Source organism: Neofelis nebulosa, chromosome 9 (genome assembly GCF_028018385.1).
Source record: "Neofelis nebulosa isolate mNeoNeb1 chromosome 9, mNeoNeb1.pri, whole genome shotgun sequence".
NCBI lineage: Eukaryota > Metazoa > Chordata > Mammalia > Carnivora > Felidae > Neofelis > Neofelis nebulosa.
This window is the reverse complement of record NC_080790.1, coordinates 15,524,202-15,545,783: the sequence shown is the minus strand read 5'-3', so window position 1 is coordinate 15,545,783 and position 21,582 is coordinate 15,524,202. Positions and strand designations below refer to the sequence as shown.

Below are 21,582 nucleotides of genomic sequence, written 5' to 3'. Positions count from 1 at the left end.
AAAAACGTTGAAAAAAAAATTTAAAAAAAAAAAAAAAAGAAAAAAAAAATTAAAAAAAAAAAAAAAAAAAAGAAAATCAGCTGTTTCACATAAGAAATCACTATGCAGTACCTATTTAGGGTATTTTTTCTGTGATCTGAATGCGTATCTTTTCCCAGCTGTTTTCTTGAGTTGTTTTTAATGTGACTTAGTTGTTTCAGATTAATATTTTGGATTTTTAATGTGACCTATTAAACATACATAGATATCAAACACCCATAACTGTCTCTCCTTACCACGAACTTCTAACAGTTTTAATTTGTGCAGTAATCAACTATTTTAAGAAAATCTATCTTGGGGCACCTGGGTGGCTCAGTCGGTTGAGCGTCCAACTTCAGCTTGGGTCATGATCTCACGGCTGGTGAGTTCGAGCCCCACATCAGGCGCTGTGCTGACAGCTCAGAGCCTAGAGCCTGCTTCGGATTCTGTGTCTCCCTCTCTCTCTGCCCCTAACCCACTTGCATTCTGTCTCTGTCTCTCTCAAAAATAAATAAACACTAAAAAAAAATTTAAGAAAATCTATTTTAATAACTAATCTTAGGTGATGCTACATTAAAATACAAGCATTGGGGCGCCTGGGTGGCGCAGTCGGTTAAGCGTCCGACTTCAGCCAGGTCACGATCTCGCGGTCCGTGAGTTCGAGCCCCGCGTCAGGCTCTGGGCTGATGGCTCGGAGCCTGGAGCCTGTTTCCGATTCTGTGTCTCCCTCTCTCTCTGCCCCTCCCCCGTTCATGCTCTGTCTCTCTCTCTGTCCCAAAAATAAATAAAAAAAAAAAAAAAAAAAAAACGTTGAAAAAAATAAAATACAAGCATTGTTTTCATAAATGCATGAGTTATCCTTCTCAATAGTGTTATTAATAAATTTTAATTTTTAAGGAGAATTTTGTTGAAGTCATAATGGAAAATATCAAAAGGAGAATTAGTATATTGTGAATTTTTTTTTAATGTTTTATTTATTTTTGAGACAGAGACAGAGAATGAGCAGGAGAGGGGCAGAGAGAGAGGGAGACACAGAATCCGAAGCAGGCTCCAGGCTCTGAGCTGTCAGCACAGAGCCCGACGCGGGGCTTGAACTCACCAACCGTGAGATCATGACCTGAGCCAAAGTCAGACGCCTAACTGACTGAGCCACCCAGGCTCCCCAATATATTGTGAATTTTAAAGAATTTAGGAAATGAAAACTTAATATTAACTAAGCTTAATAACTTTATACTTGTTTTATTTTCTAACTCTAGGTTCCATTTAGTCCCTGTTGGATTTTATAAATTCACCATAGATTTCAATAATATGTGTTTTTGTTGTACAAAAGCCTTCCCCAGTTGTTTTAATATTTTTATGTAATATTTAAAAATATATTTTAATAATTTCTGTGAAAGAAAAAAATGGTGTCAGCTCATGCTTTTGTATCAGTATCTCAAAATACGCAGTAGAGTGTGATGTAGAGAGTAGGTACTCTCCGTACATTGCTACCTGATAATATTTCTGGTAGATGTTAAAAGCTAAGGAAAACAGAAGTATAGTTCTCAAGGTTCCTAACTATTAAAAATCTGAATTCCAGTTATTTCAATGGTTGCAGCCTCCTTTTTAATTGATGTTCTTTATTGGTTGTTTTTGTCTCATTGGCTTATTGTTATATTGTTTCATCTGCTTATTTTTGTTAGCTCGGCCTTCTCTAAGTCGAAAAACATGGATCCTAAGGCCTGTTTGTTTTACCTTGCAAAACAGTGTGCTATGTGTTCATGTGAAAAGTGTAAGTTGGTTTGGTATGGTTGTAATTAAAAGTATCTAGCATAGTTCCTCGAGGTATATTAGTCACTTAGTATTTTTTTTGAATGAGTGAATATATGGGGGACTTATTGTGGATTTATGTTATGAAGATAACTTGGAAGGAGGTTATCTAAAGATTTAAACTTAAGGAAACTTCAAGAAGCAATTTGCTTTTGATCCTGAAGGCCACAGTCTTCTGGTTTTTATACTGTGGTCTCAGCCGTGGAAAGGGCTAATAGAGCATGCGATTTGTAGTCAGGTTGGCCTGGCTTTGGCTTTGAATTCCATTTCCGCAGTGTAGTTTTACTTAGCGAACTTATTTAACCTCTGAGACTCAATTTACTTATGTTCTGAAATAAAGGTAATACTTCATGGCACTGTTGCAAAAATTAAAGGAGGTAACAACGAGAAAATGCCTAGCACTGTGCTTACTACAAGTCAGCTTATCTCTCCTTGCTGCTGCCATCACCTGGCTGGTTTGCAGAGTGGGGAGATAGCCTTATTCTTCCAGTGCAGGCTGTCAGTACAAAGAGTGCTGTCATGAGAGCCTGCTTGCTCCCTTTGGTTTCCTACAGGCAGCAGGACAGATAGAGTGGATCTTTCTAGGTTAAAGCATCTTTACCCTTATCCGTTTTCCTGACAAAATGGAGTTTAATACATTAAATTTGACTTTCGAGCATATCTGCTTAAGAACAAAGGATACCGTTGGGGCACCCTGGGTGACTCAGTTGGTTAAGTGTCCGGCTTCAGCTTGGGTCATAATCTCACAGTTCGTGAGTTTGAGCCCTGCATCGGGCTCTGTGCTGACAGCTCAGAGCCTGGAGCCTGCCTCACATTCTGTGTCTCCTTCTTTCTCTGCCCCTCCCCTGCTCATGCTCTGTCTCTCTCTCAAAAATAAATAAACATTAAGAAAAATTTTTTTTAAAAAAAGAACAGAAGATACTGGTACAACTTATTAAAATTCTTAGGTCAAAAAAGCATAGATTTAAAATATTTTCTTTTTTTATGACCACCTGAAAATGTCTTTGTATTCATTTATTCACTGTTAACTTAGCCATAAAATGTGCTATGTTAAATTGAAAACTGTAAGTTTGGTATAGTTGTAATTAAAAGTATCAACCATGTTGTCATATTTGAAGACATTAATTTGGATGCATGATACATTTATATACTTAACAGATATTTATTGAGTACCTGTTTACCAACCAGTCCATTAAGGGGTAGGGACATAGATATAAGCATGATGAAGTTAGGGCTCTCAGGTCGCTCACTATCTGAATTCTCTGGGCCCACAGAAGGAGGGAGAAGGCAGGAAGCAGTATTAAAGTTGTGTCTTGGAGGATGGAGAGCGGTGCTCCAGTAGGGCAAGGGAGAGTAAGGATGGGGGAGGAAAGGGAGATTTCAGGCAGAAGAGATATTATCTGGGCCAAAGGTCTGGAGGCATGGTGGTCCTCTCATGAGTGAGAACACAAGCATTATGACCAGATAGTGGGGTACTGAACCCAAGAGTATGGTTGGGCCAGATGGGAAGAGGCATTGCATACTCTGCTAAAGAATGTGATGGTGGGGAGCTATTGATTTTTAAAAATTATTAAACATTTTTTAAAGCAGGGTAGGACATGATTGGATATGTGTCCCAGAAAGGTAATTATGACAGTAAAATGAAGAATTGAATTTGGGGGATGGAGGCTGGGAATGAGGAAAGAGGTGAGAGGTAAAAATTGCAGTTCGACCGTTACCATCATTCACTCAGGAAAAGAGGCCGTGGCAGTGGAGGATGGATGTGAGCGGAAGCGATGGGACTGCTGACCCACTGGCTGTGGGGGGTAAAAGAGAGCCCAGCCTTAAGCATTGTGTTTACTGCCACAATTCATTGATTCCAAGAAGCACAGTTTTTTAAAAAATATTTTATTTTTAAGTATCTCTACACCCAATGTGGGGCTCGAAGCACGACCCTGAGATCGAGTCGCGTGTTCCACTGACTGAGCCAGCCAGGCACCCCCAGGAGGCGCAGTTTTTTTTTTAACAACTTCAAAATTGGGGTGCTTCGTATAGTCAGAGTTTCTATTTTAATTAACAATGTATTTTTTTCTTTCCTGAGTTGTACATAAAAGTAAAGATGCATATTTAAATCTCTGGATTTCAAATCTTAGATTTGATGAAATTTGATACTGAATTCTTTGGTTATTGTTCATAAATTTCTCCTATCGTATGTATGTTTTTCATTATAAAAATTCAAGGAAAATGATTATGAAGTGAGTGGTAACCTTTCACAAAATAATTTTTATGCCACTCTTGATGTCTGTGAAGTGGTGTGGGTGGTAATTTATATTTTATTTAATTGCAATACTTTAGGTTAAATATAATCATTTTTTTCAGCATTTGGGTACTTTGAAGGTTCCTGGAAAGCAGATGTCTGCACTATCTTGGGAAGGAGGAGGACTGAAAATTGCACTAGCTGTTGATTCTTTTATATATTTTGCAAACATTCGACCTGATTATAAGGTGAGTATTATGAGCAGTTGTAAAAAAAAAAAAAAAAAAAAGGCTGTTTTTACTAGATAGTTTTGTTGTAGCTTGAAGTATAATATGTTTCTTGCATGTATTCACAGCCACTTTATTTTAGAAACCAGATGAAAGGAGGTGTTTTTAGTGTGGAGACTTTAGAACCAGAAAGCTTTTCTAGAATACTATATATAATTAATAAAATACTCCCAACAGTCAGGGTCTCAGCAGGAAACGCATGGCACACACAAAAGAATAATTGAAAACAGATTGATGAAGGGTTTATTACAGAGGTGTGGGTAAGGTTAAGGGGTTCAGTAAGGGTTGACAAGGCAAGCATCCAGGTATTAGCAATGGTGGGCAAGATAGGGAAGTATTATAGTTTCTGGAACCCACTGGGGCTGTGGTTATACAAGACAGACTGTCCTGTGGGAGCGCAGCTTCTGCTGACTGGCTGGACAGAGACAGCTTTGGGAAGGGAGTACTTCAGCCATCTCTCCACCTGCTGGTGCCTTCTATTGGCCAGACCCAGCTGGAAACTAGAAGGCAAGGTAGCCCACATGATGGAGTTCATAGAAGTTAGTTTCCAGGGCATAGTGTAGGGTAAAGAAGGGGAGAGGATGGATCGGAAGAGGAAAATGAAAATAAGCAGCATGATACTAACCAGTACTTTATCTTAAATTTAACATTTGACCCAAAACAAATTCAGAAGTATGAGATTAATTGAGCTGCAAAATGCTAAGAATATTTGTTATGTGTGAAAAACTTAATTCATTTTTTAGAAGACAAAGCGCCTTGGAGAGCTGTCTGATTCTAGGACTAGGGTGGGAAAAATGCAAGATGAACCTGGAGCCTCTGATAGTGGCAGAAAGTAAGGGAGTCTCAAACAAAAGGATGGGGGCATGCCAAAGAGACAAAGGAGCCAACCTGAAAGAGCTCCCAATGGCCAAAACTGGAACAATTTGAGCAACAAAATAAATGATGTAACATTGGGTTGTAACCCAAATTATAAAAATAAGTGTCCACAAGCAAAACCTGATCTAAAATAGATTATTTAAATACATAAATGGGGGAGAAGAAACAAAGCTTCCTTACAGAAGTATTTGAATTACTTAGACACTACCCCGGCTGGTCCCCCGCCCCCCTAACTTGAATGTGAGTTGCATTTAGTGACTCACTTCCAAAGAGTAGAGTATGGAAAGGGTGAAAAGCAAAGTCACTTTACAGTGGAGGAACCTGGCAGACACCACATTGTCTAGGTGATCAAGGCTAGCATCATCACCGGTGTCACATAGATATCACGTACCCCTAATGTGGCACATGAGAAGAGGTCATCACTTCTCTGATGGTCTTTCTGAAAATCCCAGTCTGAGCAGGAGAAAAACATCACACAAACCCACATTGAAGGACATTCTGCAAAATACCTGACCAGTACTCCTCAAAACTGTCTAGGTCATTAAAATGGGGAAAGACTGAGAAATCATCACAGACCAGAGGAAACAAGATGACTAAACATAATGTATTCCAAGTAGGATTCTGAGATAGAAAAAGAACATTGGAGAAAAACTCATGAAATCTAAATAAGGTGTGGAGTTTAGTTAATAGTACTGGATCCGTGCTGGCTTCTTAGTTGCGATGAATGTACCACAGCAATGTAAGGTACTCACAGCAGGGGGAAATGGAGAGGACTATAGGGAACTCTGTATTATCCTTGTGACTTCTATATAAATCTAAAATTATTTTAAAGTAAAAAGCTTATTTTAAAAACTAACCATCCTATAAAAAGTAAATATGCCTTAATTTTGAATAGTAAACATAGTCGTAATATTAACTTTGAATATTGCTTTATTCAAAATTACATTATGAATATATTGGGAGAGTTAGCCCAAGAGAAAGACATTCCATAAGCCATAATCAATACATACGTGATATGGAGGTAGATAACAAGAGTCAAAGCTCAGAGTTACAAATGGCTACCACTGGGAGGAAATTAGTGGGGTCTGCATTCTATTTTTGTTTTAAATTAGCTATGTAGAATTATTTGACTCTACACTATGTGCATATGTTACTCTGGTAAAAACAAATGTAGAAAATGTAGATAGGGGAGAAAAAGCAAAGCATCTGTTTTTGAAATTTGGCTTGGGGACCCAGAAGTTAAGCTTTTGACAGGGGTCACTCCTCCTGTTGTCCCTCATGCAGCTGTTACGGACTACTGAAAAATCCGAGATTTTCACCACTGAAGCGTGAATCTTACAAATGGAAATAAGGAAAGTTAAACTAAACTTATTTTTGCAGTACATTCTTTGTTTGATAACTGTGTTTCTCTTAGATTTTTTGTTATTTTAGTGAGAAAAGGTATTGTGCTGAATGTCCAGTCTTTCTGTCTTTTATTCCTGAAGAATATATTTTGTCAGCACCAAAAAACCACGTATCTGCAGTACATAATAAGATTTTTTGTTCCCAGTGTTAAATGTTCTTTTCCTCTTTCTCTCTCTCCCTCTCTTCTTCCCTCCTGTTCTGGCCCTTTGCTCCTTCCTTTCTTCCTAGTGGGGTTATTGCTCCAATACTGTAGTATATGCTTATACCAGACCTGATCGTCCAGAGTATTGTGTTATCTTTTGGGATACAAAAAACAACGAGAAATATGTTAAATATGTGAAGAGTCTCATTTCTATTACTACCTGTGGAGATTTCTGCATTTTGGCTACGAAAGCTGATGAAAATCATCCTCAGGTAAGTGTTCCTTCATATGTTAAAGCTAAGATGGGTATGGGTTAACCTCTCCTTCTCAGGTATAGCCTCTCTGCTGGCAGTACAGCAAAGTGTTGGGTCTATTGGCCATGTCTGTCTGGACCTCTGTTTTGGAAAATTACGTGATTCCATTGTGACTCTATTTTTTTTTTCCAATTAGCTAATCCATTAGCATTTCATACTCACCAGTTCAGTATGGAAGCTTTTTGTCTCTGAAACATATTTAAAATACTACCGTCTTTTTCCAAGTTAAAATTCCACAAGGAAAAATGAATATCCAGATGTCTAGTATAAATGCTCAAGAAGTTATGTAACTATGATCATTATAACACTTTGGGTAGTTTTGACATTGAGAAGTATACTTTTATTTGGAGTTACATTGCTTTAAAAATAACCGTCTCATAGTGTAAAATAAATAATATAAATAATGCCTTAAAAAGTATGAAACAATTTAAATATTTGCAGAAGCATATACATTTTTCAAAAAAGGATTATCATTATCTTTGGCTGTGTTATAAATTATTTTATTCCATTAAAAAGCATAAAGTTTTTGGTTTAAGGTGGCCATTTGAACAGCCACCTTTGGCTCTGTTCTCTCTTGAAACTTACTAAAATAACAGTAAAGGTATTTTTTAAAAAGTCATAAGCCCATAGGGACCAGAAAGAGAAAGGAAATGGTAACATAGTTTTGGGGGTTAAAGAGTGGGTGGATTAGTGGTAATTACCTTAGCAGACCTAAGAAAGCTGAATCCTAAGTCATCAATGGAGAAAGCAAAGAAGTAACCAGTTTTCATCCCAGAATCCTGAAGAGACACAGGACTTAATGGTACCTGGTAGGAGAAAGAAACAAATGGAAAAACAATTTGGAAGTACCAGAGATTATGCAGGAAGGAGAAAATTTAAAAAGGCATATAAAGAGTCCTGTCTGGAGAATCTGACCAGTTCAAGAGAAAAGACCTCTAAAAGTTCTCCTATGGGGAGTTCCCAAGGAAATATCCCTGCCTCGTCACCTTACTGTGAAGACCAGTCATGAGGCTCACCCATAAACCAATAGATTACAAGCAGCTTTCAGTGTCATACTCTGAAATAGAAGCAGATAGACAAGGATTGTCAGACGTTTGAGGAAAGCATCTCATTTAACAGACACACACAAAAATAAACACAAGGAGAAAAGAATGGGGAGGAAGCAGAGATTCGGCAGGGAGAAGAACAATTCAGAAGAGTCATTTCAAATTATTAGAGTTAAGGGATACTACATCCATAAAACAAGGAAGGGATACTATAGAAAAAGTTTTTGGAAATTACAAATATGATAATAGCAATGAAAAATTTGGTAGAAGAGTTAGAAGATAAAATCAAGGAAAACTCCTATAAAGTGGAGCAGAAAGACAAGGAAATGGAAAACAGGAGTGAATAAGAAAATCAGAGGACCAGCCCTGGAAGTTCAGTGAATAGGTAGGCAAAGAGGAGGGAAGTAATCCAAAGAGAGAAGAGACTATTCAAGAAAATTTCCCTTCGGTTTTGAGATTGAAAGTGTCTACCTCAGTGAATAAAAATATTTCCAAATCAAAACACATCATTGTGAAGTTTCAGAACACGGGATAAAAAGAAGATCCTATAAGCTTTCAGAAAGACTTCATTCGGTCAGGCATCATAACGGCATTCATCTTGTCAACAGCAATACTTTGGAGAATTGCTTTCAGAATTTTGAGGGAAAATGATTTCCCGTCTTGAATTCCATATCTGAAGCAGACTAATTAAAATGAAGGAAGGAGACTGATTGCACAGTGCTTCCAGCGTGAAGGTTATGGACGAGATTGTGCTGCTGGTGCAGGTCTGACTGCTCCTCGAGCTCGGCTGCTCCTCGGCCCTGCTCCTTGGTGTGGCCTACAGAACCAAGTGCTATAGGTACCTGAAACCTTGGGCAGAAGGGGAAAGGAGGATAGCAGCCGAGGAGAAAAAGAAGCAGGTTGAGCGGAAATGGATGGAGAGAGAACCGGCAGGAAACCAAGACAACAGCATACTAAACAGCATACCTGCCTTTCTCTGGACTAGTGTGGATGAATAGAGCTTTCTGTGTTGTGTGGAAAAAAGATAAAATGAAGGTAGGACAAAGACATTTTTAGATGTACAAGGTCACCAAAAACTTACCTCCCAAGCTTTCTTAGTTACTTCAGAATATGGCCTACCAAAACGAGGAAAAGACCAAGAGGAAGAAACTGGATAACCTGACAGCAGTGGTGCATAGTGGTACCAGTTGACAGTGTGCGGCATGCCTAGGGAGTCATCAGATGACAGCAGATCATGTGGCTCCAGAGGAAACTCAAGATGAAATTAATAGAACGCTTAATGTGGTTGAACTCTTGAGAGAAGATGTACATAACTGGGAGGTAATTGGGGACTATACCCAATTGGGTAATTGGGTATAGAGAAACCAAGCAAAGAGAAAAAAGAAAGGCAGTTACCAACTACAGGGAAAGCAAAATGCGCTTGAGAATAAATCGTGACGTACTTACAGCTCAGCCGTGGATAGCGTTTACATAATCAAAATGATGCTTTTTAAATTAATTTTGTAATTAAATGGATATTGTAATTAAAAAACTTTTAATTAAAGTATAATCATATTAACCCCTAAAATCCCGATCTAATAAAATTGTAAGTGGAAAGCCGGAATGGTGGAAGTGTACCCCTGTGTGATGGGAGGCTGGAAAGGGGACTGAAAGATAGTGGGAAGTGATAGTGACAAGTCAGTAGATACTGCTCCAGATCGAAACAGAACAAAATAAGAAGTAGCATTATCAACGTGTTACTTAGGTTTGTGGAGGTAAATATCAAAAGGATGAATTAAAGGAGCTGAAAGTCATTACTCCAGGGAGCAGAAAATGGGAAGTTTTAGGAGAGGACTTCTTCTTACTCTTCAGTAAGAAGAGTTCTTAGGAACTCTTCCAATTCTTTAAGCTATGAGCATGTAGATGATATGTGGATTAACAAATACAAGTTACTTGTGGTATTTTGTGGCAGTAAATCAGCTTATTTTAAGTAGTGGAAAAGTAAATTATATTTTAGTATGATTTTTGTCATTTAGTTTCTTTTTTTAAAAATTAAATTTTTTCTTTTTTAAATTAAATTTTTATTTTAATTCCAGCATTATTAACATACAGTGTTATGTTAGTTTCAGGTGTACAATATAGTGATTCAACACTTCCATACATTTCTCAGTGCTCATTCTGATGTGTATTCTTGATGTGTAATTCCTGTCACCTGTTTCCCCCATCCCCACTCCTTTTCCCTCTGGTAACCATCAATTTGTTTTCTATAGTTAAGAGCCTGTTTCTTGGTTTGTATCTCTCTCTCTCTGCCTTTTTTTTCTTTGCTCATTTGTTTTGTTTCTTAAATTCCACATATGAGTGAAATCATGGTATTTGTCTTTGTCTGACTTATTTCACTTAGCATCATACTCTCTAGCTCCATCCATGTTGTTGCAAATGGCAAGATTTAATTTTTTTATGACTGAATAGTGTGTGTGTGTGTGTGTGTGTGTGTGTGTGTATAACACATCTTCTTTATCCATTCATCTATTGATGGACACTTGGGCTGCTTCCATAGCTTGGCTATTGTAAATGATGCTGCAGTAAATATAGGAGTGCATGTATCCCTTTGAATTAGTGTTTTTGTGTTTTTTGGGTACTCAGTAATGTGATTCCTGCATCATAGTGTGGTTCTATTTTTAACTTTTTGAGAAACCTCCATACTGTTTTCCACAATGGCAGCATCAGTTTACATTCCCACCAACAGTGCACAAGGGTTCATTTAATTTACATTTATGAAATTAAAGAAGTTTTTCTTGAGAAGCTGAAAAAAGAAAGAGAAAGTCTGCATGTAAGTAGTATGTAGAGAATTGGTTTATTTGAAGTTGTTATTCCAATCGGGAGAATATCTAAGTAAAATAGTATTCTTAGCACAAGATATAGAAAAGGTGATTAACAATAGAAGAATGAAATTATCACTTTAGTATGGTGTAAAGTGTGCATTATGCTTGATTATTTTACTGAATATTAATTATTGATAATTAATTGTGTACATGTCATTTTTATATTGCTTCAAAGGAGGAGAACGAGATGGAAACATTTGGTGCAATGGTAACAAATTAGTTCTTATATAGCTGATTATAAGATAAAAATGAATTTTGAGGTTAGAGTGATCAGGAATTTTAGAAGTGTAAATAATGAAACGTAGCCAGTGTACTTGTGTTTCTTAGGTGAACTCTTAAAAATGACAGTGTTCCATTATATTGAGAAATCAGCCTTGGTTTAATTTTAATTCGTATATCTTTATGTTTAATGCTGTAGATTATATTTGTCTGCTATTCTTTGCACTTAACAATTTTGTCAGTTATTTCCCAGTTGTGATACTTTACAGAGATAAGCATGATATGTTAAGCATTATTTCTTTTATTGTACAGAACCAGGAATTCTGATACTCTTTGTTTTATTTGTTCACAGTTTGTGCTAGTTCTTTGTAATTCTATTGGCACACCTTTGGATCCCAAATATATTGATATTGGTAAGGAAATGTTAATGTCTATTCCCTCTTTAATCAAGTTTTATTTGTACAACTAATTTAAAAACCTAGCTATGGCATTATTAATTAAAATGGTCTTCTAAACAAGAATGACCATTTTTCCGGGTTTGCCAAGTCCAGCACCAGTTTATGCCAATTATCGTAGTCAAATTATCAATAATGCTCCACTTCACTGTATAAATATCCTGTTTAATACAATAAATTATAAGTTTACTTTAAAAGCCACAGTAATCTCATGACTGTTATACTGCCATTATTTGCTTTCAATGGGAAATATACTTGTGTAGGAATTGGTATGCAATGTAATGATTAGCATGTAATAAATGGGATTATAGAAACAATTTTGCTGTTAAACCACTTTTATTATTAATAAGCTTCTTGCAAATACCTCTCTTCTATAAAAACACTTTAGCTGCTTGTAAAAGTGCATTTTCTCTTTCCAGATTTTTCTAATGAAATCAATCTATTAATAGAGACAGCTTTCAAAAATTCCTGATTTTTTTTTTGTTTGTTTGTTTTCAGGAGACATTTGTTACTTTAGAGTTACCATTCCCTCTATCCAATTATGAAAGTAACCATTAAAAAATTTCTTATCTAACTCTTAAGTTTTTTTGTTAAAAATCATTACCAAATATTTTGCGGCGATTTCACTATAACCTCCAAAAGTAATGTGTTTTAAGTGTGGTAGTTTATTGGATATGGTATTAGAAAAATTATTAGACTTCAGAAATTGAAAACCCACTGAATTTTCTGAATCTGAGAGCTAGTCATTTTTTTTTTTTTTTCAGATTTCATATTTAACCTTCATCAAATGTTAGTGTCTCCCTTCTAAATATATTTTGCTAAACTGTTTGGGTGATACAAGCAAATGTGAGAAATACTTAATGGGCTTTCAAGGTTTTATGCTGTCTGTTTAGAGTTTTGGTAACTCAGTTTTATATATTGACACTTTTCAACTTCATATCTTACGTTCATTGTTATAGAGGTATGTTTATATTTGTACCTGCATATATATGTATATATGTTAGTGTTCCTTGTTAAAAGGCTTAGCTCAAAATTATTACAGACTCTTATCACAGGAATATCTTGTATTGGAAACATAACAGTCTTTAAGGGATGAATTATGTCAGTCTTTAGATTATATGTTTTTTCTTTTGATATCAAAAGTTTTAACAGAATAGTGATGGTAGGGTTAGCCTCAAAGTAATTTTAATCATAGGTAGTCTTTTTTTTTTTTTTTTTTCATAAAGCCAGATGTAAATCCTTCACCTTCATAAAATGGCAAATACTTGAGGGCATGATTATTTGTATTTTTGAGTCTTGAAACTTTTTTTTTTTTTTTTTGCAGTCTCACTGGCTGAAATTTTAACAAACAGTTCTTTCATTGGTTTGCAGTAAACCAAGCCAAGGACTCAACATTTTTGTTTCATACATATCCTGTAAAATTCCTTTTTTAAGTTTGTATGCCAAATTTTTGTGAGGACTGGAGGGTAAAATGAAAAAAGTGTGTAACTGATGTTGCTCTGGAAAGTGTAATTTTTGTGCTGCTCTTCCTCCTGCCAATCTCTGTAGAAACTTTTTAAAAGAACTTTATGCATTATTATACAAGTTTAGTCTGTGGGGCTTTTGTACTATGCATGGAGGAGTTATGTGCCCTTTTCCGGTGCTCTTCCTTTGAGCTCTTAAAATACCTTTAAGAGGTATTTTAAAGGTGCACTTCTGTTCAGAGTACTACTTTTTACTCTGCGCTACAATTACTGATTTTCTCGTTTGCCTTCCCCACAAGATTTTGGACTCCTTAGAGATCTATGTCTTATTAATTTCTGTATTCCTCTAACACTGTGCCTGACCTATAACAAATGCTTATTGAGCATATGGAAAGTACTTATTTCTATCATGAAAATGGAAAATGACACATTTATTTAACAAACCTTCAGTGAGTTTCTGGTACTGTACTGGGTATCTGGAGTTATAAAAAATTGACTATGAAACTTCCTGTAGGATATCTAAACAAATAATGAAATGTAGTTAATCCGTTCGACACTGGTGTACTGTTCGCCCGCTGTGTGCTAGGTTGGTATCGTGCTAGGTGTTGGATAAGTGGATATTAGTGAGTAAGGACATCAGACGTATCTTTGCTACTTAGAGATGGTTTCATTTGAGCTGAATTTTGAAGGATAAGTGTTTATTCAGGTGACATTTTAAGGAGAGAAAGAAAGCAGCATTTGCAGAGAAACAAAGGCATGGAAAGTGCCTGGAAAGTACCAGGTGCCTGTGCTTTAGCCATTTTGGTGGGAGCTGGTGGGTGGCTTTCCAATGATGGTCTCTACCACATGCCTGGAATCATGCATAGATTCTAGAGAAAGGCAGTTTGATGAAAACACGTCAGTGCAATTTCATTTTACCAGATTTTTTAAGAGGCTGAGAAATTAGTAAGTAGGAAAGTAAGGGAACATTACAGATGTAGACATTTATTTCAGGCCTCAGCATTAAAATATTACAAGCAAGTTTTACTTATATATGAATTCCTAGGTTGTTTTAGGTTATTTTACATCCTTTGCCTGCCTAGTGACTTCTACCTATAAGTGTTAACAAAGTTCAGCTAATGGAAGCGTAATTATTTCCTTAAAAATTTTTGTTTCCAATAATCATTCTAAATATTTGAAATTTTTCTTTCCAAATAATGAGTAGTTGAGAGGAACATGGAATGCTTTTATCCTGGTTGTGTTCTTTTTCTAAAACGTTCTGTCTGTTAAAATTTGGATTCCTAACTTATTCCTGGGGGCTTAGTTCGAGGAAACTAAGAACTAATCCACCAGGATGGGATGGATCTTTTAATGAAAATCTAGCATAGTTTTTGTAGATAGGATTATCTACCCATATGAATTTGCTGAATTTACTCCCATACTGATCCAAAGAATGTATGTTTTAGATCTATTTGTATTTGTATTTTTTTTTTTTTGTATTGACTGATGGGTTTATATGTGACTTTATTATAAAAACCTATATAGGGGCGCCGGGGTGGCTCAGTCAGTTAAGCGGCCGACTTCGGCTCAGGTCATGATCTCGCGGTCCGTGAGTTCGAGCCCCGCGTCGGGCTCTGTGCTGACAGCTCAGAGCCTGGAGCCTGTTTCAGATTCTGTGTCTCCCTCTCTCTGACCCTCCCCTGTTCATGCTCTGTCTCTCCCTGTCTCAAAAATAAATAAAATGTTAAAAAAAATAAAAAAAATAATAAAAACCTATATAGGTAATAAAAATAAAAACAATACTAGTATCCACATCTAATACTATTATTAACCCTTAATTAGAAGCAATATGCCATCGTGGTTAAGAGCACAGATTATGGAGCCAGATTAACTGGGCTTTTGTTTCACCTCCGGCTTTCTAGCCATGCACATCAGCAAGTTATTTAACCCCCCGCTCTTTCAGTTTCTTCATCTGCCCAGTGGGGTAATAATGCTTATCTCATAGAATAGTTGTGAGTGTGAGTGAGAATATATACTATGTGATATTTTCATTATATATTAACACAATTATATATTATATAGAACAAAATAATTATAGTTAATGTATTTATAGTATATGGTATATGTACCTGATGTATATATTTATTAACTTAAATATATAAATAATATATATAATCTATGTATATAATATATTATATATAAGTTAATAAATATTGGCTTTGAAATTATTATTAAGTGTTTATTCTATTCCAGAGATTTTGCCATGCTTTGTTATCTCTTTTAATTTTTAAAGCAGCTGTATAAGATATTATCATTTCCAACTGCAGTAAGTAAACTGAGGTTCAGAGAGAATAAGTGATTTATCTAAGGCCACAGAGTTAAGCAAGTACCTGTAGTTTGAATCCAAAAGTCTGACTCTTTCCATGAACCATTAACATTTTAATTTAACCAGGCTAATGATAAGGTATTGTGATTATTTAGGATGTATCAGAGAGGAACATGAGTATAATTTATAGTTGTATGTAAATGTTGGTTAGAGGAATGCTTTCATATATGCTTAGAAAAAATTGTATTTTATTAGAAAATATTTTTTTTAATGTTTATTTTTGAGAGAGAGAGATTGAGAGAGAGAGCGGGAGAGAGGCAGACAGGTAGAGAGACAGGGAGACAGAGGATCCTAGGCGGGCTCCGTGCTGACAGCAGAGAGAGCCCAATGCGGGGCTGGAGCTCATGGAACCACTAGATCATGACCTAAGCCAAAGTCAGACACTAAACCCACTGAGCCACACAGGTGCCCCATATTAGAAAATAGTTTAAAGTTGTGAACTTATTTCAAATCCCACTAAAGGCATTATACTCATCAGCATTAGAGTGTCTGTGGTAGAATTTACTAAACGTTTAGCAAATGTCTTATGATTTAGTGAGAGTGGGGTCAGAGAAAGCTGAGTAAAGCCTGGGCCTGGCATGCTCATTCTTCTCACTCAGCGCTCCCCAGGCCCTTGCTACTTTTCTAGGATCGCCTTTTGGCCACTTGTTCCCTACAGGAAAGGCTTCTGGCTCCCTCTAGAGTTCAACAATAGTACGTGTTTCAAATAGAAAAACCTTGACAATTGTAATGAAAAAATGTTTTTAGCATGATTCAACTATACTGAATTACTTTGTATATAAAAATTCTTGAATTTGAATCACAAAGTTGGTAATCTACTCAATTATTATTTTATCATTAGCCTGGTTTCTGATTCTTTGTCCATTTTCTCAGTCTTTTAATGCCTTAAATGTTTACTTGAACCATGGCAAGAACTCCATAAATGGTAGCTGCTGTTAACACCATTCCTTTATTCTGGCCATATGAATAATTATTTAGCTTAATATTTAATAAGACACAAGTTTTATACTATTCTAATTATTCATGAGTTTAGAAAATAGGTACTAAAATGATCTTTTATGATGAAGTTTTGTTTTGCTTTTACATAGTTTGTGTGAATGTGTTTGCTTAGTTTTATGGTATTTAGTTTGTGTTTTGTGACCTTGGACAAGTTATTTTACTTCTTTCTCTATTTTTTAATCTTTAAGCTAGATTTTATAAGGCTATGTCATCAAAGGGTACACAGGTCCTACAAAGGGTAGGAGCTTAAATGTTCTCTAAGAAAAGGAATAGATGAACAAAGTTATATGGTTAGGAGAATATTTTCCTAAATTAGGAACGAACTTTGGAGAATTTTCTTTTCTTTTTTTTTAAACAGACAAAAATTAATTTTAATGATACAGCTGACTCTTGAACAACACAGGTTTGAACTGCATGGGTCCACTTGTACACAGATTTTACCATACAGTACTCTAAATCTAGCTTCTCTTCCTCATGATTTTATTTTTTTTTTAATCTCTAATAGTTCTTTTTTTTTAATCAAATTTATTTATTTAAATTCAAGTTAGTTAACATACAGGGTAGTATTGGTTTCAGGTGTAGAACCCAGTGATTCGTCACTTACATGTAACGCTCCATACGCATCCCAACAAGTGCCCTCCTTAATGCCCATCATCCATTTAGCCCATCCCTCCACCCACCTCCCCTCCAGCAACCCTCAGTTTGATCTCTGTGTTTAAGAGTCTCTTATGGTTTGCCTCCCTCTCTGTTTTTAATCTTATTTTTCCTTCCCTTCCTCTATGTTCGTCTGTTTTGTTTCTTAAATTCTATATATGAGTGAAATCATAGGATATTTGTCTTTTTCTGACTAACGTATTTCACGTAGCATAATACACTCCAGTTCCATTCATTTTGTTGCAAATGGCAAGATTTCATTCTTTTTGATCGCTGGGTAGTATTCCACTGTGTATATAATTTGGCTATTGTGATAGTGTTGCTATAAACACTGGGGTGCGTGTACCCCTTCAAATCAGCCTTTTTGTATACTTTGGATAAATACCTAGTAGTGTAATTCTATTTTTAATTTTTTAAGGAGCCTCCACATTGTTTTCCAGAGTGGCTGAACCAGTTTGCATTCCCACCAGCAGTGTATCTGTTGTTTCCTGAGTTGTTAATTTTAGCCATTCTGACAGGTGTGAGGTGGTATCTCACTGTGGTTTTGATTTGTATTTTCCTGATGATGAGTGATGTTGAGCATTTTTTCCTGTGTTTGTTAGCCATCTAGAATTTTCTTTTATAACTTAATGAGGAATTATAAGATGTGAGGTCAGAGGGAAGGATAAAGGCCCAAACCAAGCAGTAATAATAATGGGGATGGGAGGAGGTAGTGGGATTTGATTTATCTCTTCATCAGTTAATTGGACATTTGGGCTGTTTCAACTCTTTGGCTATTATGAACAATGCTGTTCTGAACATTGGTGTGTGAGCTTCTGTGTGGACATTTGTTTTCATTTCTCTTGGGTATATACCTAGGAGTGGAGTTGGTGGGGCCTGTGGTAACTCTATATTTAGCAAATGGAGAAACTGCCAAACTATTTTTCAAAGTGGATGCACCACTATTTCCCTACCATTTCTTACATCCTTGGCAATACTTGTTATTGGCTGACTTTTTGATTGTAGCCATTATAGTGGGTTTGAAGTGGTATGTCACTGTGGTTTTGATTTGCATTTGCTTGATGGCTAATGATATTGGACATCTTTTTCCTTTGCTTAGTGACTGTATATCTTCATTGGAAAAATGTTTATTCAGATCCTTTGACCATTTTTTAATTGGGTTTTTTGTCTTTTTATTATTGAGTTGTAAGAGATCTTTATATATTCTAGAAATAATTCCTTATCACATATATGATTTACAAACATTTTCTTCCATTCTGTGGGTTGTCTTTTCACTTTTTTGATGGTGTCCTTTGAAGCACAAATGTTTTAAATTTGATGAAGTCCAGTTTATCTACTTTTTCTTTTGTTGCTTGTGCTTTTGGTGTCATATCTAAGAAACTCTTGCCTAATCCAAGGTCACAAATATTTATTTCTAAGGTTCCCCCCACCGCCCCCCTAAGATTTCTACAGTAATTTTAGTTCTTACATTTAGGTCTTTGATCCATTTTCATGTAATATTTTTGTATGGTCCTACAAGCTTTTGATTATGTTTTTTGCTTTTAGAGACTGCATGTTGGGTATATTGTCTGAAATGAGGAGTTGAATACAGTGGTCACTGAATTCCTTTGCAGCACAAACATTCTGTGATTCTGTGTAACTGTAACCTAATTGTTTTAATGCTCTTTTAAATAGTACCATTATTTGTTGCAATGACCAAAACCCATGTGATAGCAGCTTCAAAAGAAGCATTTTATACCTGGCAATATCGTGTGGCAAAGAAGCTCACAGCATTGGAAATTAATCAGATCACGCGGTCTCGGAAAGAAGGGAGAGAAAGGTATATCTTTTGATACATGGTTTTTAGTAGCTCAGCCGTATCACATTTAAACCAGACATAGTTAATTCTAAATTGTCATGCTTGAGAACTGTAAATTGTTTTGATTACTAGAAATAATACTTTCCCATTCAAAATCTTTCAAATTATTTGTTTAAATTGATCAAAATAAATAAGAAGGTGTGTGGTATAATAAAAGAAAGCCCTTAGAGATTAAAACTGGACGTCTGTGGTTTTTTTTTTTATAATTTTTTTTTTTAACGTTTTATTTATTTTTGAGACAGAGAGAGACAGAGTATGAATGGGGAAGAGTCAGAGAGAGAGGGAGACACAGAATCTGAAACAGGCTCCAGGCTCTGAGCTGTCAGCACAGAGCCCGACGCGGGGCTCGAACTCACGGACCGCGAGATCATGACCTGAGCCGAAGTCGGCCGCCCAACTGACTGAGCCACCCAGCCGCCCCAGAAGTCTGTGTTTTTATAAGGAAATAGCTATTCTCCCGCACCTACTCTCACCATGTTAGGGTTATTATGCTATACTTGAAATATGATTATTCAACTGAATGTCTGACCAAAGCTTCATTCTTATGGGTTAGTGGCACAGGTTGTTCTGGGAGAGTGGGGGTGATCCTAGTATCAGCCACCATAGGATAGGCAGGTTCTTAGACACAGATAAGGAGGAGGTCTTCAGGTAGGGTGAACTGGTTACTTGGGCTTCTTTTTCTTGCCCTGGATTCCAGGGAGTTGGGTTAAGTGATAGAGAGGGCTCTACTACATAGAGAAGTTAGGACTAGGATGGGGGGATTCCTGTGATAAGTTTCAAGGTGTAGATGTGTTTACTGAGTTTTTGTAAGTTATATTATCTCTGTTGGTGATATTCTGTATTTTACCCACTTGTTGTTACCCTAAGCCTGCCTGTATGTATGTATGTATGTATGTATGTATGTATGTATGTATTTTAAAGTTTATTTATTTTGAGAGAGAGAGAGTACGAGCAGGGGAGAGGCAGAGAGGGAGAGGGAGAGAGAGAGAATCCCAAGCAGGCTATGCACTGCCAACACAGAGCCCTACACAAGCTGGAACCATGACCCTTGAGATCACAACCTGAGCCAAAGTCAGAGGCTTAACTGACTGAGCCACCCAGATGCCCCACCCTAAACCTTTAAATAAAGCATTTTGTTGAGTGCTTTAACCTAATAATTCTTAATCAGGGCTTAGACCTCTGTTGGGAGTGGGCACTGGGGGTTACGTCAGAAACCCTGGGTTGCTTTTTCAGATCATCTTCCCTCACACATGCTTGTTGTCTTAATGCAATCTTCCCTTTCCTTTAAGATTCACTCAGGTACTAAGATAGGAGAAATGTCCCTAGTAAAAATATTCTGGATGCATGAATTCATGTGGAAGCAAAACAAATAAAAAAAAATTGAAAAATACTATATCTTCTCAGGAGTTCTGAAAGTCTAGATAGGAAGAATCTTTGGTCTTTTTCAGGACAGCATGTGGCAGTGGTAGCAATAATAAGAGAACTGCCATCTGCAGGGAGAAGGTAGATCTAAGGACAAAGTTGGGACAGAAAAGTCTAGCCTCTCCATAGAGTGAGTGTCCTGGGAGCCAGCTGAAGATATTCTGGCTTTAAGATGGCAGCATTTCCTTGTATTTCTATGTGGGATATGACTGGGCAGGTTCTCTCTGGACCTCACTTTCCTCATCTGTAAAATATCTTTGATGATAGTGATAACAGCCAACACTGAATACTTCTTACCTGCCAGATACTCCAGTAAGCCTAGTGAGTACTCTCATTAATCCTGTTTCACAGAGAAGAGACTAAGACTCGTGAGCTTAAATTATTTGCCAAAGGTCACTAGCTGATAAGTAGAGATGGGACATAAAGCCAGGTTGATCTGGCTCTGAAGCACTTCACTCAGATTGGCCTTTCTTGTAGTACCCTACTTGTTTTAAGAGGGGGAAGGGGGTCACGTGATCTCTTGAGAGCCCTCCTATTCTAACCGTTGACTTTTATTTTGTGATAACTAGTAGAAATAGTGGCTGGATATACTTAATAGAAATGTAGTAAAATACAGAAGCACAGCACCTCTAAATTATTTCTTTTTAAAATATATTTTCTTTCTGTCTTTAATACATTTCTGTTAAATTTAACATTTAATCTCCTTATTGATCAAAGTACAATTATGATTTCAGTTTAACAATGATAAAATCTCATGATATTTTCGAGATAGAAAATGGCTTGATTTTCTTATGATTATATTACATTTATGATTTCTTGATGATCAGGCTTTGTGCATATGTACTTTACAAACATCATTTTATTTATGCCTCTTAAAAAAACCCTGCAAAAGGTTGCCCTTATTTCCACATGGAGAAATTGAGGATCAGAGAAGTTAAGTGACTTGCCCAGGGCCTCATAGCTACTCTATGTTGTATCTTCCCTATTCACCTCCACTTGTTTTAATATTTTTCCAGCAGACATAGAGCACCTGGCAGTATATGGCACTGTGCTAGGCACTAGAGATACAGCCTTTGCTTCCGGGAAACCCACCAACTAGAGAGAGAGGTAAACTAGTGGAGATACTATGGTGTGAATAGTATTATAATGAAGGT

General features: G+C 36.5%; 1 protein-coding gene and 1 pseudogene across 5 annotated transcripts in view; both read left to right on the top strand.

Moving 5' to 3' along the window:
• The window catches only part of WDR35 (WD repeat domain 35), a 61,288-nt gene that overhangs the window by 11,462 nt on the left and 28,244 nt on the right, over positions 1–21,582 (top strand). For 4 of the 5 annotated variants that reach the window (XM_058682599.1, XM_058682597.1, XM_058682600.1 and 1 more), the window contains 5 exons: positions 4,186–4,311; positions 6,859–7,044; positions 11,169–11,201; positions 11,565–11,625; positions 18,823–18,967. In XM_058682599.1, the coding sequence (XP_058538582.1) occupies positions 4,186–4,311; positions 6,859–7,044; positions 11,169–11,201; positions 11,565–11,625; positions 18,823–18,967 (551 nt within the window). The remainder of the gene's footprint in view (positions 1–4,185; positions 4,312–6,858; positions 7,045–11,168; positions 11,202–11,564; positions 11,626–18,822; positions 18,968–21,582) is intronic. The other variant, XM_058682598.1, reaches the window with a different exon arrangement.
• LOC131484420 (ATP synthase subunit e, mitochondrial-like) lies at positions 7,062–11,176 on the top strand (annotated as a pseudogene).